Source organism: Chanodichthys erythropterus, chromosome 3, assembly GCF_024489055.1.
Source record: "Chanodichthys erythropterus isolate Z2021 chromosome 3, ASM2448905v1, whole genome shotgun sequence".
In the NCBI taxonomy this organism is placed as follows: Eukaryota; Metazoa; Chordata; class Actinopteri; order Cypriniformes; family Xenocyprididae; genus Chanodichthys; species Chanodichthys erythropterus.
Genome location: NC_090223.1, coordinates 15,075,226 through 15,102,916, shown reverse-complemented (window position 1 = coordinate 15,102,916; position 27,691 = coordinate 15,075,226). Strand labels below are relative to the sequence as shown.

The window sequence follows — 27,691 nt, the reverse complement described above, 5'->3', positions numbered from 1 at the left end:
AATACTGATCACTTGCCACTAAATTTGTGCAAATATCAGCACAAAGATTCTGTGTTGAATGGTAAAATGTGCCATTAATTCCAGTTACTCTATGGAAAGGAACACGGTGAACTCCATCATGGTTTTCTATGGTGTAGGTGCAGGTGGCTTTACAGAATGGACACTGAACCCAACAGCACTGACAGAAGTGATCAATCAGAAGCTCATCTGGTCTGAACTTATAGTCCAGATTTACAGGAAAAGTCTCTGTGTTGAATCTACTGCTTATGTCAAATGTTATACGAAAAAATTCTTTTTCTATCACATCTTCTAGGAGTTTGAAATCTTCATCAACATCAAGTTTCACTCCATTGAGGTCTTTTTCAGAGAAGATCAGCACATCTGAGAGCTGCAGTGCGAAACTCTTCAACCACAAACCAACATCTCCTCTGTTCACTTGAACATGTTCAGTACATTCATGTGCTGCCTTCATGATCTTCTGTTGCAGGAGTTCAATGTTCTTCTTCATCTTGGGTAAAACACTGACACTGAACTTATCAGTGATGTACCGACTGACTTCATCTCTGATGAAGCTCTTGAAGTGATCTCTGGGATTATGAATGTAGTTCATGTATTTGTCAAAATCCTCCTTTTCAGCCAGAAACTTCAGGATGTGTTTCTCCAGATTTGATCTGTTTCCATTCAGTGATTCACAATTTGATCTCATTTCATCCGTCAGATCTCTGGCAGTCTTCTTGTAGACACTCTGCTCAATGGGCTCTTTCAGTTTCTGACAGATGATTGCACCAAAAATGGCAGCTGATGCAGCTCCATGTAGGTGTTTTTGGAAAGTACTATAATTCTCCTGTTTCTTTTTTTTAAGATATATTACAGGATCATTAGCTTCTCTGAACACCCTGTGTTGGTCAGTGATCATCTTGTTTGCTTTTTTACATACTGAAAGAACTAAATGAATGGAGAATTTTTTCTTGAACTTGTATTTCACTGGTCCTTCCTGATGTTCTGTTACTCTCCTCTTGATGTAATCAATGAGTTTTGGAATGTAGCTGATGTTGTAGCCCATCTTTGAAATGTTAAATGACTGAATCATTTTGTCTGTCTGCTGAACAACATCTGTGACTAATGAACTTATTTGGGCTTCTTCATCTTTAGATAGAATGTAACCAAGTTTCTCTTTTGATTTGAGGGAATCTCTAACAGATCCTGCAAATACAATGTTTTTCTTGTCCTGTACATAATCTGGATAACTTGACAGAGAGAAAACATCCCTGTTCACCTTCAGGTAGTTTACAGGGAGATATCCTTCATAGTTGTCACTGAGGATCTCTTTTACATCTCTCATTATATCAATGTCTTTGATTGGAGGAGTGTCTCTGATGAACTTTTTCACACTCTGTTCCCACAAAAAATCAAACTCTTTTTTCAATGTTTCATTATTTGTTTTGTCTTTGAGTTTTAAGGCAAGTTCTTTGCTCTTTTCATAGAGAGTGTTTTCATTATATGTCCTCTGAGCATCAATCTTTTTCTTCAGGTCTTGCTGCTGAAGAATCTCATTTAATTTTCTCTTTGTTTCTCTCACAATGTTTCCCTGAAGCTCTTTTATTTTTATTTCAAATGAATTTTTCCACTGAATCAGTATATCTTTATCTTTGTCTTTCTCAAAGAATTCAGACAATGATTGTTCCACTTCTTCACTTGTCTTCTTTAGTTCTCTTTGAAGATCAGTTTCATCAACCTCATGAATTACTTTATTATCTACTTTATTTTGTAGTTTGTTCTCAGTTTCATTCATGGCACTGTGAAGACTCCAGGACCATTTGCTGTATTCGGTCTCCAGTTTCCTGTAGGCTGTGACTTTCTAGAGTTAAAACCAACACAAATAATTTATTAACAATTCTTGAGAAACAATAGTTCCATTTTTAAAGGCAACTCGCACTCAAAGTCAAAGCACAATGGGGAACGCCCCACTGAGGAAGCTCCACTCTCGTTTGTCTCTCTTCTCAAGGGAAGAGGGACAGGCTTCTGTGCTCGGTAACACACAGAAGGATCTCGCTGAAGTGTTTGAGGGGTGTTTATCTTTCACATGCTTCAGCGGCTGATGAGAGTGTTTTGCTGATTGAGGATGTGTTGTTTCTTGCATCCTCAGGATCAGCAGACAGTGCTTTACACACTAAGTACATTTTGAGTGATGTGTGGATTTGTGTTTAAAGCTTTTTGAAATTTAATCACACACACAACTTTTGACAAAGCTTGATAGTGAGCGCATCCTTTCAGACTGCAGAGTATGGCAGACCACTTTTACATTTAAGCCTCCACTCTCTAAAGTCTCAGGTCAAGCTTTTTAGGTCACTTCACCATTGGTGAGATCCGTTATAAATTTAGTGACTTCCGCTCCCTATAGAAAGGAATAAAGGGGGTTGATTGAGCTGGAGGCATGCCTCTCATTAGGAACCCACATTTCCTTTAAGGGACCCCTTCTGTTTGAAATTGTTGTTTCCAAGCCTTTTAGCGGCCTTGGTAGGCCTCTAGGTATTTGGAGGCCTATTTGAGGCTTATAGCTTGGGTGTTGGCCATAGGGAATGCTGTCACTGACAGCCTATTGACCTGTGACCCATAGGGGGATTGATCCTGGCATTTCAGTTGAAATAGCTTTTTCTGACATTTGTGACAGCCATTCTTTGGCATGCACTCCCCTCAGCATGGCGCCATGGGTATATCATTCCCCATAGTGTTTCGATGCAGTGCAAGTTCCCTTTTGAAACGCAGTGTCTCGTTCCCTGTTCTCAGGGAACCATGGTTACATGCGTAACATGATACCTTTTCTTAAGCTCAAGGGGCGTAATACTAACAGAATAAACATGAAAGACCAAAAGTGACATGAACACTCACCGGTAGTGAATCAGAGCACATCTTCTTCATCTCTTCTTTCTCTCTTTCATATTCCTCTCTCCACTCCATTTGTCTTCTCTTTAGCTCATCTTCATGAAGTTCTTCAAGGACTTTCAATTCTTCTTCAAAATTCTTTAATTGATCTTCTCTCATGTTTATTTCTTTTTTTAGTCTCTTTTCTAAATCCTCTAGTTTTCCTCGTCCTTCTCTTTCTATTCTCTCTTTCTCTCTGATTATTCCCTCCATTTCACTCTTCAGTCTCAGAATCTGTTCATCAGCAATCTGTTTTTCTCTCTCTTTCCTTTTCTCATCTTCTTCTTTTCTGATCTTATCCTCTAATTTCTGTTTCTCCCATTCCTCTTGTTCTCTCTTAATTTTGTGCATCTGTTCCTCGCTCTCCTCTTTGTGTTTCATTTTTTGTGTTTTATATTGTTCTTCCCTTTCATTTAACTCTTCCTCTCTTCTCTTTCTCTCTGTATCATTATTCTGTCTTTCATCCTCTATTCTCTTCATTAGTCTCTCTATTTCTGTGATGTATTCAGTTTTAAGGGTTTATTTTTCTTTCTTCACATTCTCTTTTTCTTGCCTAATTGTTTCAATTTCATTTTTAAACATCTCTCGTTCTCTTTTTGTGTTCTCCCTCATCTCTCTCTCTTGCTCCTCTTTGTCTTTCATTTCTCTCTTTTGTCTTTCTTCTCTCTCTCTGAATTCTTCTTCTCTCCTCTTCCTCTCTTTGTCATGATTCTGTCGCTCTTCCTCCATCATCATCATCATTTTCACTTTCTCTTCTTCATGTTTCTTCATCAGTTCTTCTCTTTCTCTGTTCAGTTTCTCCATCAGGATCTTCATCTTGTTTTCTTCTGCTTCCTGTTTAGATTGAAGATCTTGTTTCTCTCTTTCCATTCTCTTTCTCTCTTCTTTTAGTCTCTGACTAAAGTCATCAGAAACTCTCTGTTCTTTTTCTCTTCTTTTCTCATCCTCTTCCTCTCTTCTTGTCTTTTCCTGTAGTTTCTGTTTCTCCCATTCTTCACATTCTCTCTTCATCTCCGCACGGATCTCTCTTTCTTTCTCCTCTTTGTCTTTTATTAATGTTTTATATTGTTCTTCTCTTTCTGTATATTCTTTTTCTATTTTCTTTTTCTCTTTTTCATGATTCTGTCTTTCATTCTCTATTCTGTTCATCAGTCTGTCTATTTCCATCTGATGTTTTTCCTTTACTTTCTCCTTTTCTTCCTTCATGTTCTCTATTTCATGTTTAAATGTCTCTCGTTCTCGTCTCAACTCATCTCGTATCTCTCTCTGATGTTTCTCTTGTTCTCTTATTTCTCTTTTAAATTCATCTTCTCTTATTTTTCTCTCTTTGTCATGATTCTGTCTTTCTTCCTTTATCATCATTTTCATTCTCTCTTTCTCTTCTTCTAGTTTCTTCATCTCCTCTTCCTTTTCTCTAACTCTGTCCATCAGGATCTTCATTTGTTGTTCTTGTTTTTCTCTCTCCATCTGTCTGAACATCTTACATGTGTAGAAACTCCCTCCGTTTGCTTCCACCATGTTGTCTATCTTCTCCAGTAGTTCAGACACCTGTGTTCGGTCTCCAGTCTGATTATTATTAAACACATGGAATCTGTTTCCACACGCTTCAATCAGCTTCATCAAAGGAGATCCTGGTTCTCCCAGAAACTGTTCAATGGTTTTGTTCTTCAGATCATCTCCTCTGGTGAAGAGCACCATGGTGTACATTAAAGACTTCTCACCGAATGTCTCTTGGATGATCTTCACTGATTTTGCTTCTTCTTTAGTGAATCGTCCCAGTGGAATCAGTAGGAGAAACACATGTGGTCCAGGCAGGATCATGGAGATGCAGTTGCTGATTTCTCTCTGGATCTCCTCATTACTCAGTTCAGTATCAAACAGTCCTGGAGTGTCGATCACAGTAACATGTCGGCCGTTGATTTCAGATGTTTCTCTCCGACTCTCTTTAGTAACTGACTTATGAGATGTTTCTGCTGTAAATGCATCATTTCCTAAGATTGTGTTTCCGGTTGCACTTTTCCCAACTCCAGTTTTTCCCAGTAGCACAATCCTCAGGTCATCTTCACTTTCTGTTAAACCTGTACAAGAGAAAATGCACCAGGGTTAATGCAAACATCACAGCTGTTTAATGAAGTCTAATGAAATTTTCATCAGTAATCATCACAACTTGCTCTTGACATGTGAGTAAGTAAGCGCAGTGATGGGAGATCACCTGAGTCACTGGTCATCCAGCCAAAAAGAGTGAAGGATGAAGATGGCATAGAGTGAAAACTCACTAGACTAACACCATCCTTGATAACTGCTTTTTTTAAAATGACTTTTCAATTAGGAAATATATTAGAGTCTACTATGTCTACTTCAGTCTACTATGTAGCAGCAAATAAGGATCTATCACAGCTTCTGCCAAGGATCAGTTCCATGGCCATATGACAGAGCCCAGTTGACATATAACAAGCAAGCTGACTCCTTTACCAGAGCATGAAGACCACTATCACTTACTCATTTCCACTCACAGTGGATATACCAACCCCGCCTCTTAGACACAACATCTCAGATTTGGTGGAGGAAATAATAAGGACTGCGCAAAAAACTCCTACAATGAGAAGGCAGTAACAAGTCATTATGACCACATAACTCTGCATATTTACCCCAAGGCATTATTTATCTGATCTTAACCTTTTTTAACATTATTTGAAGGGAGTTAGATGCTGCTGTGCTTTCTTGGCCAGTGCTGCAGTGTTGCTAGTCCAGGAGAGTCATCTGTGAAGTGCACACCCAGGAACTTCATGCTGCTCACTCTCTCCACAGTCACACTGTTGACTGTGTGTGCACTCTCCTGAAGTCAACAACAATCACTTTCGTCTTCTCCACATTCAGAGAAATATTTTTGTCACTGCACCACCCGGCCAGATGGCTCACCTCACTCCTGTAGTTTGTCTCATCTCTGTTGCTAATGAGACCCACCACAGTCATGTCGTCTGCAAACTTGATGAAAAGGTTGGAGTTATGTGACGGTGTGCAGTCGTGGGTCAGCAGAGTGAAAAGGAGGGGGCTCAGCACACATCTTTGAGGGGCCCACGTCTTCAGTGTGATGGTGCTGGATGTGTTACTGCCGACCCGTACTGCCTGAGTTCTCCCAGTCAGGAAGTCTAACAGCCAGTTGCACAGAGTGGTGTTGAGCCCCACCTCTCTGTGCAACAGTTTGTGAATGAGCTATTGAGGGATGATTGTATTGAATGCTGAAATGCTGAAAGTCTATGATCAGCAATCTGACATATGAGTCTTTTTGGTCTTTAAAGTTCAAATGTTCAAAATTTAATATGAACCCAAACTTCAAAGTTGCATTGAGAATGTGCAATTGTTCTGTTGTGATCTTTGTTTGGAACTGTTTTCATAGGAGAAATAGGACAAAAACAGTCAATATTGTGTCAAAAAATATAAGTGACTTACTGGAATAATAACTGCTTGTTTATTGAACTATAAGTAAGGGATAATCCATGGCTAGCGGTGTGTATTAAAGTTGGACTAAGTAGAATTTCAAATACACTGTTTGGAAGTTAGTCGGGCTGACACCAACAACAAACATCTTACCAATCAGTATGACGGTCGAGGAAAAAACAAGCAAGAGGGAGATTTGAAAATAATAAGAAAAAAAACCCTGCAGAATGAGAGATGGGACACAATACAAAAGAGCTCAAACGAATATCACTGGAAAGAAGGTTTATGACTGGGCAAGTGCTTTAGGACCGCATTTATATTAGAAAAGCTTTCCAGTGTTAGAGAGAGCTAAGCAGAAAGGCCTGACAACAGATGCAGAGGCTGCTTTGATTCCACTTCACATGTGAATAACAGTGGGTTTGAGTGTCATGATTGTCTGGAGCTGCTGTGCTGTTTGCACAATGTGAAATATAATTACACTGTTGACCCATCCCTTACACCTAAACCTACCCATACCACCAAAGCTTTCCCTAGCCTTACCTGTATCCCACCTCAATAGCAGCAAAAGTGTTTTGCAATTCAATATGAACCCGATAAATACATTGTACTTATTTTTTGATGTAAGTACATAGTAGTTAAGGCCACTTAATATAAAGTGGGACCAAATTATTTAATGCAGAGCTAGCCTTGGATTATCTTGCTAATAACATAGTCAGTTGCCAGAACTTAAAACAGCCTCAATACCGCATGACCTTGTTACATTATCATTTGCTACTTAAGGGAGTGAAGTATGCCCAGGCAGCCCTTGAGGGGGTTGCCTTCGTGCATTGTGATAAGATTAATATAAAACCACTCCACTCCTGCTGGGCGCTCCTTGGGCGGCGGCTCAGATCATGGGGTTCACAGATGAATGTACAGAGTGGTTAGAGACGGGCGCCGCCCTTTCTCTGCCCTTACCTGCCAGGTCCAGTGACTTTCCCAGGTGGAAGCACAATCTGCGGTTTCTTCCCCCCAGGGTTGAGGCACCAGTACTTCACATGTCCAGCTCTGAGGAGGTGGATATTGTGATATTGATCCGAGAAGTCGCCACCTCACACACATATTGTGTTTTTCAAAATCACACGTCTATTATTCTAACATCAAAAACAAACCAGGTCAGACCACAAACCACACTGGTCTGACCATTCATCCAAAAAAAAAAAAAAAGTGTCGCCACCCTTGCTCCCCCGCAGAAAGCTTGGGGACAGGGACAGGCGACACAGCCAAAGTCTTCATGGGGTAAGACAGATCTGAGGACTGTCATTATCGCCAAGAAGGCTTTGAAGAGGTCCTGACGCCAGTCAGTCTCATATTAATAGCCATATTCTGGCCAACCTGAGTTCACAGACCTGGTGTCTCTTCTCAACAGCTCTCCTATGGAGATTCCCATCAGACAGGACCTTCTGTCTCAAGCAGGCAGCATGGTACATCAACCCTGCCCGGAGCTGTGGAAACTGTGGGCCTGGCCTCTGATGGTCTAGGCTCAGAGAACCCAGTCTCCCAACTAAGGTTGTGGAGACCATACTCCACTCCAGAGCTCCCTCCACAAGAAAGCTGTTCTTCATCCTAGACCTGGTTATGTACCTAAGGTCCCCATCAATGTCCCAGGGCCAATTGTACTGCAGGCCTTTTATCATCTTCCATTTTCCAGTCCGGATCAAGAAAGACTTAATCTGCTTTGCCCGGTTAGGGCACTAGACACTTATGTCCCCAGAGCTACCCTGTGGCATAAATCCCAAACACCTGTTTGTCTGTTACGGGTCTCCTGAGAAAGGAGGCCCTGTGTCTAAGCAGAGAATGGGCAAGTGGCTCTCACTTGCTTATGAGTATTCTGAACTGCCTTCGCCTTTGGCTGTTCGGGCCCATACTACTAGGGGTATGGCTGCCTCAAAGGCTTTGATCTCAGTGTTCCCCCTTCATGAGATATGTAATGCGGCTGGGTAGTCCTCTCAGCATACATTTATTAGGTTTTATAACCTTGACTTTGGCACCACTCCGGGATAGGTTTCCCAATGCGTATCAACGCAGTGTTGATGTTCCCATGAAAGGGAACGTCTCGGGTTACATCTGTATATGTAACCCTGGTTCCCTGAATAGGGAATGAGATGCTGCGTCGTCTTGCCATATTCCCTGCATGCCATACTCTCAGCATGCTTTATAGTTTCCTGGTCCGTGATGTCACCCGCCTTTGACGTTCCGTCACACCATTGGTTCGATTTCACAAGTGCTTCAAGACGTAATCGCGCAGAGGTGATCCCAATGCGTATCGACGTAGTGTCTCGTTCCCTATTCAGGGAACCAGGGTTACAGACATAACATTTTCAGTGATGCCTCAAAAATGGCCTATGGGTCCATAGTATACATACACGCGGAGGATGGGAGGAGTTGAGTTGACTTTCCTAACAGCCAGGTCAAGACTAGCTCCTCCACATCAGTCATTTGTGCTGTTGTGGCGAAACTAAACAACTCACCAAACTCACCGTGTAAGAAACAAACTTAGACCCAAAGTCTTTCAAAATTTTATTTTCTTGCAAGAAAAGATCAGACAGTCATACGAGCCTCCACAGAAGCTGGTAGAGTGAAAGATAGATAACAATTTTTCCCTGGTGTACTTATACCCCTGCTTCAAGGACACACTTCAGTTTTACACACATTCTTCCCACAAGAGACAATTCTGCCTCACCTCATGTGACTTATTTATGGTTTTCCTTGTGGTTATCTCACCTTTAGCAAAACAAGTAGTGACCCCAAAGGTTAACGATCTATTTTACTCAAACTTCCCCCACACCATGCAAAGAATGCCCCTTAATGCCCGGTGTCAGACTTTCCAAGGAGATAATTAGTCATTTTTGGCGAACAGGTGAAATATCTGAGAGAGCAAGACAAAAAGGACTGCAGTATGCATTCAAGGTATATATCCACAACATAATTTGAAAATAATTTGATCAAAATTGAAGCTAAAGACTAAAGACTAACGCTTGCAGCACAAGCAGCAGCTGCTTTATACGCTGACCATTCAAATTGGAAACACAAATTGAGGAACAGCTTTGTTCATCCGTAGCAGGTTAAGTGAAATTTGTGAAAATAACCTAATAATTATAAATCAAACAGCGTATCCATAAGTCTTGTGGAATAAACACATTAAAGACAATAGCCTGATCACTTTGCAATGATAACATTCTCCCACTATATTTTTAGCGCGCCAGGCTACTCCGTCTTGCCTATAATCATCTTATTTTACGTTCAAATATATGCATTATGAACAAAGAACCATCATTATTTCCAAGCAATGATGTGCTGAGTTAGCTAACTAGCTAACCTACCCATCAGATTGTCCTACCCGGGCTTACTGCATATGCATACATCAATATTACATCATTGTTGTCATGATAAATAACACAAAATTACTGTATTTGCATTATTGTAAGGGTAGGTTTAGTGTTGGGGTAGGTGTAGACATTGATAAAGCACAATCTGATAAGTAGCATTTTCTGTAATCGATTTATACTTGTTCTAGCGATTAATGCTATATCATATTGTGCCACCACTACTGTACTTGCATTATTATAAGGGTAGGATTAGGGTTGGGGTAGGTGTAGATGTTAATAAAGCCATAAACCATGTTAATATCACGCTGGAAGAACAATCTGATAGGTAACGTTTGCATTTTTTGCTGTCAGATTTTGCTACCTACTGTTTCAATGGGATGTAGTAAAATCTGACAGGGTAGCACAAATTGTCAGGACACTGGCATTTCTCCTCTTGGGTTTTAGGTTTCGGGAAGGGAAAAAATTCCACCACCCCGTCCAAACTTTTAGGATACCGGGTATCAGATTTACACAATCCATACGCACAACGCTTCGGCATGTTTCCCTCGCTCGAAAGCTTGACAGACCTGAGCGGGAGTCATGCCCAAGCATATTGAATGCACCTTTCCTTTAGAAACTATATATATACCTTTCATTATTTACTTAAAATAACTCAAATGCTCATCATCATTCACTCATAGTAATAATCAAGTTACGTTGATTATTGCTTGCTAGCTACTAGTGGTGGTGTCATTGTTTTCTGTCTTCAGCTTCAGTCCTCACAAATACGTACCTTTACATCATTGGCTTATCGTGACCTCTCATCGGTATTCATAATGGGCCTTTTGTGGCCTTCACATATAACAGCCTAATCGTGGTTTTCGTGTAACATGGTATATTGTTGCCTTTGCTTGGAATGGCCCTCATGACTTTTGCATTACATGGAATATAGTTCCCATCGGCCATTTGGTCGCTATCACACTAAATGGCCTATAGTTGCCTTAGCTTTATATAGCTTATCATGACTCTTAGTATTATATGTGTAACGGGGCGTATTTTAGGAACTACAAGTCCCATCAGCCTCGGTTCTATAAAAGGAAGTGATGAGATTTGTTCTTCCACTTCCGCCCTTTGTTTTCCGTTGGCGATTTTATGAATGGAAGCCGCGGCAGATCTAAGGTATGGCATTGTATACGTTAGATTAGTAAGTCTTGTGAAATTATTGCACATGTAGTGATGTTAAATAATGCGTTGCCCTTCTGTTTGTTGTTCGTCTTCCCGTTCATTGAAATGGAAGCCACAGTTGGTTTATGTGTTGCATGGTGGCAATAGACCAAATGTAAGGATCGTTTGTGCAGTCACACATCAAATATTGGAACATTATTGAGAGTTGAACACATGATGCATCGTTTAGGAGGTAGCAGTTTTATTATCCGATGATCACGTGGCCATGTGTATTTAACACATGTTTACTGACCATGTTATTTTGTTTGTTTGTTTTTAGTATTATGGCTGGATGGTTGCCCAAGTGTCATAAATCAAAATAACGGATGGTAGAGGTATTATTTTTATTTTTATTTTTAAAAAATAAAGTTTTAAATGTTTTTAATGATTTTAATGTTTTTCTTGAATGTTTTCTTTTAAAATGTTTTGGGTATGTGATTTCTTTTTGTATTGTAAATATTTATTTTTAGTAATGGATTGTTTTCCCTTACAGGGATGCACGATTACCGTTTATTTTAGGTTGAATTATTGTTGAGATTTATTGATTTATTGGATTATTGTTTTCTTTTTGGTTGGATGTTGGACCAGAGTTGGGAACTGAGGTCACATCAGACAAAAAAGGGACTAAGTAGATCATTGCCATTTTATTGTGTTGCCTGATTTGTTCCATTTGTATTACCCACTGTTAATATTATTGTTTGTTTTTGTTTCTTTGTTGTAGATTTCTTTTTGACCTGACGGTGGCTGCGGGGTTGCCTTCACTGGTGGATTGCGGTGGTGTGGTGGTTTGGTCACTTTATTTGTCTTTCCTTTTAGGTCTGCAGTGTGATTTGCTGTGAGCTGATTGCAGTGGGAGCACGTTTGTCTGTACGCCATTTCTGTCTTCACAACTTAGGTAACCCGTGGCCATCTGTGGGTTTTGTTATTTTTATTTGGTTTATTTTTGTTTACCTTTTTTTTGTGGGTAATTGCATTTAGGGTCTGTTGCATCCGTTTAACATGTTAATGATTTTTTTTTCTTCGTTTTTTCCTTCGTTTTTTTTTTTTCCTTCTGCATGATTATTTCCCTCTTTTGGGTCATGATGTCACATATGGCATATCGTTGCTATCGGGCATACCGTTGACATCTCATCAAATCGCCTATCATTGCTTTGCATTAAATGGGCTCTCGTTGCATTCTCATTAGATGGGCATCATAACTTTTAGCTTTACATGGCATATTGTTGCCATAAAATGAATGGTATATAGTTGCCATCATATAAAAGGGCCCATCATCAGCTTTACATATCGTTGCCATCGGGCATATTGTTGCCATCGGGCATATCTTTGCCATAACATTAAATGGTCTATAGTCTCATCACATTAAATGCCTATCTTTGCCTCGCTTTAAATAGCTTATCATGACTTTAATACTACATGGCTATCGTTGGCATCGGGCATACTGTTGCCATTACTTAAAATGGCTTATTACCTTCACATTAAATGGCTTACATTTTTTCGCATTAAATGACATATCATGGTTCTACACAATGGCCTGTCTTAGCTCTTTATATAATTAAACCTGTCATGGCCACCAGGTAAGTCTGTTTTACGTAACTCCTATCGTGGGTCTTCACAAATTGGCCTATATTGACTTTTCAAGGTACATGACCTTCGTGGTCTAATCAGTGTTAATCAGATTAACTTAGCCTCTCACACCATATCTTTATCAGTCAATGCTTATTAATATTTATGTATGCCATTTATTTGTCATAATTTAATACTAGTATGTTACTAACGCAAACTACTGGTGGTGGTATTTTCATACGATTCCATATCTATACTCACTCAGGGTCAAGTGAATCGCTAATTCTATGGACCATGGTCCACATATGCAGTCTTCTAGTATCTCAGACTAATGTGTCTATTTCAGAGCATCAGCATCAAATCACGATTCACATCTCTGGTATTATTTTGTGTTTAATCTAGGATAGCCAAGGCTATGTTTATAACAAGCATTAGGTAAGGTTACAGCATATCATAAAATCCTATACTTAAATCTTCTGTGGTAAGTATACTATTGAGACAAACTCCTAGTAACAGCGGCAGATTCTATTTCTTCTATTTACAACTATATGGCTTGCTTTATTCGGCCTAACAGGGCATCTCATTCATCCACCCTGTCTTCTCCTCACTATGGCCTATCATGGCATCATACATGATCTACATGGCATGTTCACACACTGGCCTACTTGGCTTTCATGCTTGACCTAACGTGGCAATGTTACAGCCTATGCGGCATTCTTCAAATCCTTAAAGCTATGGAAAAATGATAAGCTATTGCATAATGATTCTTCCTTTTAATAATTTAACATTCATCAATGTTTGTGTATTCATTATCTCTTTCTCTTTGGTAATATTTAGGAACGCATTCAAAGAATCCTCCAACTGGGCGTATTTTCTTTCCACTCTCAGTTCTCTTGGGGTAGGCTCCGCCCCTGCCTTCATTGTAAAGCAGGATCTGCAAATGTCTTCTACCCTCCGGATTGTACTATGGATGGGGCCTACGCCAAAGAACTTAATCATTTATCATTGATATTTACATACAAACTGTTTAATAAATCATATTCAAATGTTTCTTTGCTTCCCGTGTCTTTCTGGTCTTTCTGGTCTTCTAGTAGCTTTGTGATTGACCAAAATGATTAGCTTGACTATTCTAGGCATCTGCTTTTCCTGTGGAAATCCTGACCTTTAAACCTTGTTTTTGTGTAGTCAGAATACCTGGGATTTTGGGATTTCAAGCTGTTTAGATTAAGATGCGAGCTGATTTTCTGGTCATTACCTGGTGACAGTAAATGTGTGTCTAGTGAATGGATTTTCTTCTTCATCTCTTCAACTTGCAGCAGTTTTTTCATCTGTGCCTCCAGAAATGTCTCTGTGGAGAAAAACTCTCCTCCGTTTGCTTCCACCATTTGCTCAATGTTCTCCATCAATGTGGACACTTGTGTGGTGGGACCAAAGAAATGATGTTGTCCTCCAAAACTCTCAATGACAGACTGTGTTTCTTCATTGAGTTCTGCTGTCTGATGCTCTGAACTCGGCATTATGAAGATCATGAGATGTTTGTTGATTTTTGAGCTGAATATCCTTTTGATTGCCTCCATTTCTGCTTTGTCTTCATTAGTCAGTGGAGCATCAGGAATAATGAGGAGTAAAACATGAACTCCAGGATCACAGAGAGACAGACAGCGGAGAGTCTCACGCATCACTTCCTCCTCTGAGAGCCAAATGTTGAACAGAGCTGGAAGCTCCACAAGACTGATCTGACGTCCATGAAGCTCCATGTCTGATCTTCTGTCTGTCTGCTGCAGGATTAGCTCTGATATGGAGGATTTTAATGTCCCGTCACTCCCGCAGACAACCAGATTCAGCTTTACATTATCTGAAACTGATCAAAGAAGTTTAACAAGTTTAGAAGTTTAACAAAACCTTGAATTTATCACTAGAAACATCAAATATCGTTACACTCACGTCTTTCTGTGGCTTGTTGCTTCATTGTGAAATACTGTGAACCTTCAGCACAATCCAGGTGTCGTCCATCATTCATTTTCACAATGTCCTCAAACATCTGCAGAAGATCATCAGGAGAGCTGCTTCTCTGAAGACTGAAGTGTCTGTTGAAGCATTTCTGAATGATCTTCAGTAGGATGTCATTAGTTTCAGTGGGCTCTTGTGTGGTGAGAACCATGGTGTGTTGATAAACCCTCTCAGAGAAAGAGTCCAGCACCTTCTCCACACACTCCTGATCTTCGGCTGAACACTGATCATGTTGGAGGAGCAGAACGATCACATGAGGTCCTGGATCAGACAGATTCACACACTCTCTCACTGTCTGTGTGATCTGATGATCTGAGATGTTTGTCTGGAGCAGCTGAGGACTGTTGATGATGGTTACGCGTCTGTCCTTCAATCTTCCTCCGACACTCTCTACAACATCTGGAGGAGCTTCACTGTCAAACGCTGCTCGTCCCAACAGGACGTTTCCCACTCCACTGTTTTCTGACACACTCTTCCCCAGAAGAACAATCCTCAGAGTCACTGAAACAAGGCACACATGTGATATAAAGAATAGTCAACAGAAGCAGACATATTTGAGGTTCTGTTTTGCTCTTATGTTTCAGTGTTTTTGGCCATTTTTCAGTGTAAATTGACCATAATTTCAACACACTCTTTATCACTTCATATATTTGTTCATCTATACTAGGGGTGTACAATTCTGCTCCTGGAGGGCAACTGTCCAGCAGAGTTTAGCTCCAACCCCAATTAAACATACCTGAACCAGCTAAGGCTCTTATAGGCATACTAGAAACTTCCAGGCAGGTGTGTTGAGGTAAGTTGGAGCTAAACTCTGCAGGAAAGTAGCCCTACAGGACCGAGTTTGGACAACCCTGCTCTATATTCAAACTTACTTGATGGAGGTAGGCTTAGGCTCTCTTCTCTCTTACAATAAGGATTCTGGGAAGCAGTCACTGTATAAAAAACAAATTATTATATTTAACTCCATAACAGTAATGTTATCAAATTTAAATAATGTTTTCAATCAGCAGTATTATTCAAAGTGGAAGTACAGCAAAATCCCCGGTGTTAAATTAACACTCCTCTGTTAAATCTCTTAAGATCTCAGCAGAGGGGATTAAACAACTCCACAAACAGCATTACTAGCTTCACTAGACAATTTAGAATTAGCTTGTCAGTGTTGTTTCTTTGAACAATGAAAAGATAAGAGCTAATTTTCACTGAAAATGCATTTAAGAATTTGTCTTGAGACTTCATCTATGATTGATAATATCTTCATGTAAATAAAGGGCTTCAAGAAATTTGAATTATTTAATAGAATCCCAGTCATCTGAAAACCTGTGTTGTCTGTATTTTTCACCTGTGCTGGACATGTTTACATGCAGATCATCTTCTGTAACTCCTGACATCTGTTGGTTCATCATCCTGTAAGAGATGCTTCACAGTCTTGAGACTCTCTTAATTATATGAGGCTCAAACATTGATCCAACTTTCAGGTTGAATTCACTGTATGAGCCTTTAGACAAAACCATCTGCTGAATCATAAATGTAAATTGTTGGATGGGACAGTGGAAAATGACATCTAATGTTAAAACTTACGTTTACAATGCAAGCACTTTAAATACTGTGCTCAGTTCAAGAATTGAGGCTGCATGAAAATTACATTGATATTTTTTTTTTTTCTGCATTATATATTGCGATGTGAAAACTTCGGCAGATGACAGCTCTATTTGCAAGGAATCGATCATTCTAGAATGATTGGGGTGATATTGTAGGATAGAATATATAGAATAGAATAAATTACAAGCATAAATATATACAATAGAACAAATTTTTATTTGAAAGAATTTAAAGAGCAGTTCCATGTCTAACCTTTTATTGTTTACCTGGTCAAGTTTGATATGGGATTTTAAAAGTATATCAGGGATAAGTGATGTAATAATTTTTAGAGACGGTAACCTAAATACACTGTTGAAGATGCTTACATCTAGCATGCGCAAAACATGAATTGTTTAGCTGTGTCCCAACTCAAAGGCTGGATCCTTCAAGGTGCATTTAAAGGCTGATTGCGTCACCACAACATGACGAAAGCTGTCCCAATTCAAAGGCTCCTTCAAATGCAGCCTCAAAATGTGCCCTTTCTTTCCAGTGAAATGAAGGATAAAACGAATGGATTCTTCATGGCCTACCCTACCCCTAAATTCATTGCGCAATAGTGACGAAAAGATTGTGTGAGAGAAATTTCTTAATTACACTTTTAAATTTAAGCATTGGGTTCTACTTAACCTAATGCATCTAATGATACAAATTAATATATAATTATTATTACAAATTAATATGTATGTATAAAGAGGTTCAAATGTTGACACATAGTTTATATTGGTGAACATGGTGAACATATTTAGACAGGTTATGAACCCCGTTTTGTTTTTAGGCAGTTGAATACAATGTTTACAAAAGTCCAGTACAAACTTTACTACCACTCAACAATGGCAGCTGTCACAGTTGCTAGGCGACAAGAACAGTTGTGAATAGGCTAGACCATCCCATTTAACAACGCTCAGTCTGACCTTTGTGGCCTCCGGAGGATGCAGCCTTTGAATTGGGACACAGCTTTTGAGCACTTCTCTAGCATACTGTTTAATTTTATTTTTCCAGTAGATGGCAGCAGTCTTCCACTAAACCATGGTACATTTTTCATGTTAAAGGGATAGTTCACCCAAAAATGAAAATTTGATGTTTATCTGCTTACCCCCAGCGCATCCAAGATGTAGGATGTCTTTGTTTCTTCAGTAGAACACAAATTATGATTTTTAACTCCAACCGCTGCCGTCTGTCAGTTGTATAATGCAAGTCAGCAGGAACTTGGACTATAAGAGTAAATAAAACACGACAGACAAATCCAAATTAAACCCTGCGGCTCGTGACGACACATTGATGTCTTCAGACACGAAACGATCGGTTTGTGCGAGAAACCGAACAGTATTTATATCATTTTTTACCTCTAATAAACCAATATGTCCAACGGCATTCATCACTCGATTCGTGAGGTCTGATCGCGCTCTGACAACGGCAGTGATGTCTGGCTCTCATTGAAGTATATGCACGAGACTGGATTTGTCTGTCATGTTTTATTTACTCTTATAGTCCAAGTTCCCGCTGACTTGCATTATACCACTGACAGACGGCAATGGTTGGAGTTAAAAATCATCATTTGTGTTCTACTGAAGAAGCAAAAACACCTACTGTACATCTTGGATGCTCTGGGGGTAAGCAGATAAACATCAAATTTTCATTTTTGGGTGAACTATCCCTTTAAATACCATGAATAAAACTGAAAAATTTAGATATTTTTAAAGTGAATTTACATAAATGTTGCTGTTTTAATGTAAATGTAAAAGTAACTGTTATACCTAGCTAGATAGCTAGCTATTTCAAATTAAAAAACTTTACTAGTATCATCTACACCAGTGGCTCTCAAACCTGTCCTGGAGGACCCCCAGCCCTGCACATTTTGTATGTCTCCCACATATATATCACACCTGATCCAACTCATGTGCTCATTAGTTGAGACAGCAAGACCTGAAATGGGTGTGTCAGAAATAGGAAGACATACAAAATGTGCAGGGCTGGGGGTCCTCCAGGACAGGTTTAAGAACCACTGCTCCACACACTATACAATTACATAAACTGTTTTTCATTACATCACATTACCTCTGTTTTTATCCTGTTCTCTTCCTCTTTTCTTCTTATTTTTCTTCCCTGAGCACCAGAGGACTTTGGTCTTTCTGGCTATATGGCAGGCTATAATGTTAAGTTATCATGTGTCATGGGAATTCGGCCATCCACCTCAAATCGGGAAACTGTAGTCTGTGAGTGTACTTGCCTGTACTGCCTATTTCACAGACTGGCCCTGCAGTTTTCTAGTATATGTCACCAGCGTTAAATACAAAATAATAATCTAAAATTTATAATTATTCTGTTGCAACAAATAAAACAGCATCTGGCATTATATCATGCTGGTCTGTAGTCTAACAAATTACACTTTACTACTTCATTTTTTTTTTTTTTTTACATTCAGTACAATTTGAAGATGAACAGTCAGTTAAAATGTATGTTTTTGGCTCTCTTTTTTATTATCATTTATTTTTCTTTTCTTTTTTACGACGATTCTAATAGTTGTTTCAATTTGTGTTTTAAATTTATATTGATATTACAACAATATAAAGGGGGCTTGAAAGTCAAATGCCAGTTGTTGTCTTATAATCTATAAAATGACCATGTTCAATTTAAATTGTCCTGTAGTGTGGAGTATTTGAAAAGAATTTTCAGTAAAACACTTTACAATGAGGTTCATTACTTAAACATAGTTAATGTATTAACTAACATAAACTAACCATGAGTAATACATCTGTTACTATATTTGTTAATCTTTGTCAATGTTAGTTAATAAAAATACGACTGTTTGTTTGTTACTTCACAATGCGTTAATTAATGTTAACAAATACAACTCTTGATTTTAATAATGCATTAGTGAATGTTGAAATTAATATTAACAAAAATTAATAAATGCTGCAGAAGTGCAGTTTATTATAAGATTATGTTAACTAATGAACCTTATTGTAAAGTGTTACCGAATTTTCAAATTGTACTATAATTCTTAAACATGCAGTGTTATGAGCCCATAGTAATTACATGAAACATTCATACTTTAAAACATTAAAATAGTTAATTCATCAACTGCCCTTTTTGCAGCCTATACAGTCATTAATTACATTCATAATTATTTACATACATTACATAAATATTTACATTTCACGTTATATACATTTATATTTCTAAGGTTTTTATAAGGAAATATTATACCTTGTATGTCGACATGTCTTCATGTAGAAATTCAAGTTTCTTTCCTTATTGCCAACATTAAAGCTGTATGTGCGGGTGGAGTCAGTTACAGTACAAATGTTACATTTTTTTTACTGTTGTGCAGGTCAAAGTTGCAAAGTACAATTACTGTGGAAATGAGGCATAATGTGAATAAATAAGAAAACTAAGGATTTGCTATCATTTACTCAAATGTTAGAGTATTTTCTTCATGTTCCTTTTGGACTTCACTAGTATCGAGGTTTGAGTGTGCTGAGGTTTCACCTATCAACTGTGAAAGTTTTTCCTTGTGTAGCAGATTGAAGTTTCAGTTGGTTGTAAAGTAGGGAAAATGTCATCCTCATTTGTCTATCATTTTTTCATGTTCTTAAAGTGAATTTCTGTTCCACTTCATTCTTTGATTAGTGGGGTGCATTTATCCTGTTTTGCTGTTGCTTCTGGCTAATGTTTTAGATCTTGTTCTTTCTGTGTTTTAATAATTTGATTTGTAGCTTGAGTTTTGTTCTGGGGTTCAGTTGTGAAGTCTGGCCAAGGTGGTTTCTCTCTGGGCTCTCTTTGTTACAGATACCATTCATTTTCAGAAAAAAATGTATAAAAGCTGTCACTGTGGTGGTATACCTTTTCAAAAGGTACACTTTTGTACCTTATAGGTACTAATATGTACAGTTGAGCTCAAAAGTTTACATACCCTTGATTCTTAATACTGTGTGGTTATCTGGATGATCCATGACTGTTTTTTTGTTTTGTGATGGTTGTTCATGAGTCTCTTGTTTGTTCTGTGCAGTTAAACTGAGCTCTGTTCTTCAGAAAAATCCAAATCTGCATATTTAAACTCTTTCCAGCAGTGACTGTATTATTTTGAGATCTATCTTTTCACACTAAGGACTATTAAAAAAGGTTCAAACATTCACTGATGCTCTAGAAGGAAACACGATGCATTACAGTTTTTCTCAATTGTTTAAACACATTTCTTCAAACTATGCCTCATATTCTCAAAACAGTAAACACAAATCCATAACGTCTCACTCAATTCCCCAAACATCCTATTTTCAGGTCAAAATGAAGCTCTACACTCAAAACCATTCACTCTTGCTGAAAAACCAAACTTTGGCCTCAGACATCACACACAAGCCCTCAAAAACACACACACTACAACATAGTCTTAGACACTGGTGAGATAAATTCACAACAATACTACAAAAACTAAAACCAAAAACCAGTAATAAGTTGTGTTGCTTGTGGTTCTCCCCCCTCAAGGAACTTTTCACTTGATGAACATGTGTATACATTTGCACATTTTTTATTCTTTAATGTACTGTACAGTACAATACACCGGACAACAACATAAACTATTCTGCCCCAGCATCACATATTTGGTCTGGGACAGGCCAGAGAATCTCCTCAGGCTGTACTGGCCCACCCAAATAGAGAAACGTCTAGTCAGGTTTCTTCCATTCCATTGTCTCTGTGTTCTACAAAAACACAAAGTACTGATTACTGTAACTGTAACATCCTTCTTACAAAATGGAAGCAAACAGATACTCTATCTGTATGTAAGACTCCTTGTCTTCTTGCACCTCCTCCTCCTCCTTCTCCTCCTCTTCCCTCACCTCTTTCTCCACTCCTTACTGCTCTTGCTCATCCTCTTCCTCCTCTCTGGTGTCCTCGACCTTTTCAATCACGTCTCTCTGAAAAGTTCCAAAACTGACTGAACTGATTCTGGCTCTTATATCTTTACATTGAAGGTATTGATTGATGTGTGATAAATTTTGACTCTTAGTGTTTCCATGTGGGTAACTGTGTACTAACTGAACTCAAGCTATGCTGACTTGAGTGAACAATATTGAATGCCAGTGCTTTCTAAATGACAACATGGTGTAGGCAATGAGAAATGAAGGGATTTGTGTGTACAGTTCCCTTTTGTGGGAACTATCGACGCTACGTCGGATGATGTGATGGGAACCCTCTGTATTTTGTGTTCGTGAAGCACCTCTGTATCCAACCAATGAAAAGACGCGACGTCAGAGGCGGGTTACGTCACGGATCAGGAAGCTATAAAGCACACCTGAACACAAAGCACGCCAGCTTCTGTTGTCTTCAGCAAGCGCTCTCTGTATCTCGTTTGTCTTATTTTAACCACAGAGGCACCTGTGGTTAAATCTGTCAGACATTAAAGAGCGTGACAAAAACATGCTTATGGACGCGCCGCTGTCTCCTGGTGGCCTGTTCGGCGACGCAATGTCAACGGTCGTCGACAGGTTCCAGGAGTCACGCAAAAAAACAGCAGCTTTTTCTAAAATTATTCCCCGCCGCTCTCATCCCCCCGAGGCTGCTGGGCGGGAGCAGCCTCGGCCGACAGCCAGCTCCTCAGCAACATCTGCGCACAGAGCGCAACAAAAGGCCAGTGTCGCCTCCCATACTCCCCCACGCAGTGCCTGGGGACCGGGACGGGCGGCACAGGCGAAGCCTTCCAGAGGTAGGGCGGATCTGAGGACCGTCATTATCTCTCGGAAGGCTTCAAAGAAGAGGTCCTGACGTTAGTGGCGCAGGATCTCTCAAAGGGGAAGCCCCCTCCGGGAGGATTCGGATATCGGGTCCTCCTCGGTGCCCTCAGGGGACCGTTCTGTCAACCCTGCCACCAAGTGTGAGTCAGGGCGCAGCGGTCTCCACCGATCCTCCGAGGAGGGCCGGCCAGCACGTGATTCGCCTGTCTGCCGGTGCGCCGCGTCAGATGGACGAGCCAAGTGCTCAAAAAACACCAGAGACCAGTTTCGAGAGACTGGTTCCCTTAGTAGAATATTTGGAAGAGTGGAAAAATCTCCCGAATGTTTCGAAGTGGGTGCTGCTCATGATAGAACAGGGCTACAGAATTCAGTTCGGTTCACGACCGCCCAAGTTCAACGGGGTGCTTCCTACAGTGGTAACCCCAGAGCAGTCTCTGGTGATGGAGCAAGAAGTGACGACGCTTTTGCAAAAAGGGGCTATAGAAAGGGTTTCCCCTCCCAGCAAAATGTCGGGCTTTTACAGCCGCTACTTCATTGTTCTGAAGAAGGATGGAGGGTTGCGTCCGATCATAGATTTACGTGTGTTAAATCGATCAATAAGGAAGTTGAAGTTCAAAATGCTTACACTCAGACAGATCATCCCTCAGATCAGGTCCGAGAACTGGTTTGTAGCGATAGATCTGAAAGACGCATACTTTCATGTATCCATCCATCCTTCACTCTCTCAGCCAACTCTATAAATTTGTTTTTATAGTTGGTCATTGTTAAACTTGATAGTCTTGGAAGTTTGTTAACATGCAAGGTGTCCAACACTCACATATAAACATAAAGCCTAAATAAAAATAAATAAATAAATAAATAAATAAATAAATAAATAAATAAATAAATAAATAAATAAATAAAAGCCTCGTGTCATCCATTGCTGCACACGAATGAGGTAAGCTTTGTGTTTTACATCATCTGACGCATGAACATGTTTACAAGACAGCAAACTCAGGTTTGATTTGGGTATGCAAGAGCCTATATTGCTGTTTGTGTAATAACTAAAATAATGTTTATATATCATATTTTCTGTCTAGTTTAGTTTAGTTTTCTATAATATACCATACTTTAGCCCAAACTGAATAATTAAAAAAGAGTAAATCTTCTATAAATATTTTTTAATATTGATTTTCTTTCATGACATACTTCAATTCTTGATAAAACACACTAGATATGCTTATTCTGTGCATTTTGAGCATTTTTTTGTGTGAAATCATATTTATTTTGTCCATCAAAGGTGTACTTTCACTTTAATTGAGCATTAGCAGCGCAGCAAAAATAGACCCAGCGCCGAAACGATCGCGGCACTGCTGCTTCTGCTCTGCTCCTGCTCCGCGCTGCCGCGCAGCCTCTGCGTGCGGTATGAATGCTCTCATCTGTTAACATGGACACCGAAAAAATATGCGCTGCTTCTGCTCTGCTGCGGCTTGCGGTGTGAAACCGGCCTTATACACCCAAAATCGGCGAATTTCACTGCCAAATCAGAAGCGCAATAGAACAGTTTTTTTTAAATTAAGTCACCAGTAAATTTTATGGCTCCCACAGTAAATGTTGTATTGTCTTTTGTTTTATTTTACCAGTTGTGGAATCCAACCATTCATCCATCTGAGTAACGTAGTTAGCCTACTTTTTATTGAGTATTTCCATTTTATGCAACTTTACACCTTTATTAATAGTAAATTAATAATTAACCCCTTAAGACCGGATGGAGCGTCGGCGCTCTTTAAAAGCCAATAAAAATTGAATCCATATAGGTAGCACAAAAATTCTTTTTGCATACAAAACCAGAGACTTTACAGTTTTTTCCAATTGCTAACACACTAAAATGACATGCACAGCACAATTATTTAAACTGACACACAGAGAGCAAAACTTCTTCTCAAGTCTCCAAAAGTCTAAACACCTTTTCTGTTTTACACACATTTTGCATTTTAAAATAGCACTTTTTAAATTCACTAAATACAGTTCTCTGCATAAGACACAACAATCTGACATAAAGTCACATGTTTGCCATTTCAAAACACTGCCATTCAAAATGACACTACATGAGCTAATTGGCCAATTACATGTGCCACCTGGCCAAACACCTCAGTGGTTAATTGTTAACACTTCAATCAGGATGTAAGCACTATGAAAAGACCACAGGTGAGAACCTTTTTTTTTTTACAACAACAATGGAAGACATTGCAGAGAGAGGAAGAGGAAGAGGAAGAGGGAGGTTGAGAATAAGAGGGGGAGGAAGAGTGAAAGGTAACGGTAGAGCAGGTAGAGGAGTTCATGGCCAAAGAAGACAAACACTTTCAAATGAAATCAGAGCAACCTTAGTAGATCATGTCATCAACCATGGGTTGACAATGCGTGAGGCTGGACAGAGAGTGCAGCCAAACTTGAGCCGTTTTACTGTCGCCTCTGTCATCCGGACCTTTAGACTGGAGAACAGGTATGTAACCAAAATTTCATGTAGTACACATGTAGTATACCCCATGTCATAGTGTATCAGTTGGGTGACACCTGTTTACTTAGTGTATGACATCAGCCATTCATGAACTGTACAAGTTTCCTGTACAATGTACTCTACTGTGGGGGAAAATATTTAGGCTGCATTGTCCAAGCCCTATATATATTTTTATTTTATTTTTTCTAAAGGACTGAGAGACGACACCATGGTGGAGGAAGGGGCCAAATGTTCACCGGGGTACAGGAAGCTGCCATTGTAAACTTGGTTTTGGAAAATAATGAAATCAGATTACGAGAAATTCAAAGCCACATCATCCAAGACAACACCTTATTCAACAACATTCAACGAGTTAGTCTGTCCACATTGGCTCGCATTCTCAAGCGAAACCAAATCAGAATGAAGCAACTTTATAAGGTGCCGTTTGAGAGAAACTCAAAGAAACAAAGAGTTCAGACGAGCATATGTGGATGTAAGTACTATATTGACTGCAGTACACTACACACAACATTGTTTCCCAGTGTACTGGATAACACCATATTGAGTGATTTTTGTTCTTTGTTTTCAGGGAGTACTGGAAATGGATGCTCATGCAATCCCACATGAGTTCATCTTTATAGATGAGGCTGGGTTCAACCTAGCAAAGACCAGAAGAAGAGGGAGAAACCTCATTGGCCACAGAGCCATTATAGATGTTCCTGGCCAACGTGGTGGGAACATCACAATGTGCGCTGCCATCTCCAATATGCATGGTGTCCTCCACCGTCATGCCAAACTTGGACCATACAACACAGCCCATATTCTCACATTTCTGGACAGACTTCACAACATTCTCATACCACCAGAGCGTATGAATGATGCAGACCATCAAAGAAACCGGTACGTTGTAGTATGGGACAACGTGAGCTTTCATCGTGCAGCCCCAGTCCAAAACTGGTTTGCTGACCACCCAACATTTCTCGTGCAATACCTCCCACCATACTCACCATTTCTGAACCCCATAGAAGAATTCTTTTCGGCATGGCGGTGGAAGGTATACGACCGGCAGCCCTTTGTGCGCATGCCTCTTGTGCAGGCCATGGAAGAGGCATGTGATGAGATTGATGTGGGTGCAATTCAGGGATGGATAAGGCACTCAAGGCGCTTCTTCCCTCGATGTCTGGCAAGGGAAGATATTGCCTGTGATGTTGACGAGGCGTTGTGGCCAGACCCGGCTGTGCGGCAAGATGCTGCCTAATTATTTTTCTTGCCCTTTTTTTTGTTTTTTTTTTACTGTAATATTTTTTTCAGAAATTTTCTTTTTCAGTTTACTTTTTTTGTAAGAATTTTTGTTCAGTCCCATGTAAATATATCTGCTGTGCATATGTTGTACTGACTTGTTTACTGTAGTGAAGGAAAAAAAATAAAAATGCATTTATATCTGCAAATATTTCTGTGCATGTGAACAATCTGATACATATTTTAGTATTATGGCAAAGCATACTAAAGATGGGGGTGCTTTTCATTATGCCCAACAGTGTGTAGGTGGTTAGGCAAAAATCTGGTAATATGAATGAAGTGTGTGCCATTTCATGCAAAAGTTTGATTTTGATAATGTTATGTGTAGTTTCGGTTGCAGTGCTTCATTTTGCAGGATATATGAGGTATTTTGCAGTTTGGGTGTGTGGTTTTGTGAATTGTGTTAAGTGTTTTGATAAAACCAGACTAGTTTGAAAAATTGTGTGTTAGCAATTGGAAAAAACTGTAAACTTTCATACCTCCAACATGCTTCTGTTGTGTTGTTTTCACCCTCTAATGAGTCTGAGTAATATGCGTTTACAACAAAAATAGCACAGCCGCTAACTGAATGCAAGTATGTATATTTCACGTGCTCATAACGTCATGAAAAATGCACAGATCATAGAAAATTGCACATAAATATTTAAAGCAGATTCTCAAGATTAAAATGAATCCAAAATCAATATAATATATTGCGTTGATCACAAGATATTACTCACGGAATGATTTAACATACTTGGCTAAAAACATGTCTCTCATCTCTCCGGGAAGCAGTGTGTATCCAATGTTCCCGGACCCATCCATGTTCGTTTTCCAACGTGGAATAACACATAATAGATATCATTTTAAAGCTTAGAATCTCATCTTTTTAATGCATCTATTTTAAATTTACCATTTTGAAAAACTCCTAACGAGTGCTGAGAAGCACCTCTAAACCGGAGTTTACCGCCCGTTGGCGCCACCTGGCTGCGGAAAAAATGAACAACAATTTTTCAAACTATTCTTTGTAATATCACCACGAAATTTGAACCAGATGCAGCTCACATATAGGAAAGCATCACCAAAAAATATTTTTTTAGCGATCTTATTGTGTTCCTGAGCTATTCTATGTCAAATAAAAAAAAGATATAAAAAATTATTTTTAAAAAATTATATATATTTTTTTGTCTTTTATCAGCTGTTTCTCAGCAAGAAAATGTCCCAATGTAATGTAATTTATATTTTCTTAAAATTTAAAATGTTTTCTAGCAAATGATACCTACATTTTGACTCTCCTTGCTAGAGTTTTGGAATGCTTCACATTTCACATTGCTCAGTCTTTACTTTTGTGTGTGTCGCTCAGAAAAAAAAAAAAAAAAAAACTCGAAAAAAGCCTTTAGGTCTTAAAGGGTTAATAAATTTAAGATCATCATGTTTGCATTGAACAATATATTTCAGACCTAGTGGAGTAATAGTAATAACAGTATAATTCCATAATTCCCACTTTTGGACACTTTTGCTTTAACAGACATTAGACAACACTGCAAAATCAAGCTCTTATATTCATATATTTATTGTCCAACATTCCCAATTTTTCTGATGCATGCATGATAATTTGATTTCATATGTTGGTAATAATCCAGTGTTTATAAGCCTTTTAAAGAATTTTAACCCAAACTGACTGGGTTTCTAGAGAGCAAAGGTTTTGTGAAAAAAGTGGAAGACTTAAACACAAAGTCTGTAAAATAAACAGTAAAAAGGATTTGATGATCACTACTGATCTAGTATTTTATACTGTGTTGTCATCATTCAGGTTGGATTTCAGCTTTAATGTATGTTTTTTTTTTAACAAAGCAGCTGATATTGCCAGAGAAACTAGTGGACTGCCGACTCACTTTCATCCCAAAATGGCAGAAACGCAGGGCTGCTGCTGGGCGCCAGTGTTGCAGTGGAACGTTTTATTGAGTGTCGCTTCTTGTTAGTGTATATTCTTTGGAGTAATGTCACATTACTCATGCCACGCCCACGCCCACTGACTGACAGTTCTCCCCTTCTGTCCTCAG

At 39.1% G+C, this 27,691-nt stretch overlaps 1 protein-coding gene across 2 annotated transcripts; it reads right to left on the bottom strand.

The window, feature by feature from the left end:
* Positions 1-3,322: 3,322 nt before the first annotated feature.
* LOC137017160 (GTPase IMAP family member 8-like) lies at positions 3,323-19,366 on the bottom strand. Of its 2 annotated transcripts, none has more exons than XM_067381138.1 (6): positions 19,353-19,366; positions 15,847-16,018; positions 15,380-15,439; positions 14,442-15,008; positions 13,753-14,358; positions 3,323-5,000 (listed from the first exon to the last, which is right to left on the bottom strand). In XM_067381138.1, exons 2-6 carry the CDS (start codon positions 15,908-15,910, stop codon positions 3,442-3,444), a joined length of 2,856 nt encoding a protein of 951 aa, XP_067237239.1. In that variant the 5' UTR covers positions 15,911-16,018; positions 19,353-19,366; the 3' UTR covers positions 3,323-3,441. The 2 variants fall into 2 exon arrangements, with proteins under 2 accessions (XP_067237239.1, XP_067237240.1); XM_067381139.1 differs by having other exon boundaries at positions 15,847-15,911; positions 19,353-19,359.
* Positions 19,367-27,691: the final 8,325 nt, after the last annotated feature.

Coding starts and splice junctions, on each gene's coding strand:
- LOC137017160 (XM_067381138.1), bottom strand. CDS start 15,910: ATGATGAACCAACAGATGTCAGGAGTTACAGAAGATGATCTGCATGTA. Junction 15,440..15,846: donor TGTAAACATGTCCAGCACAG/GTGAAAAATACA, acceptor TTTTTTATACAG/TGACTGCTTCCCAGAATCCT. Junction 15,009..15,379: donor CCTAAGCCTACCTCCATCAA/GTAAGTTTGAAT, acceptor GCCTTGTTTCAG/TGACTCTGAGGATTGTTCTT.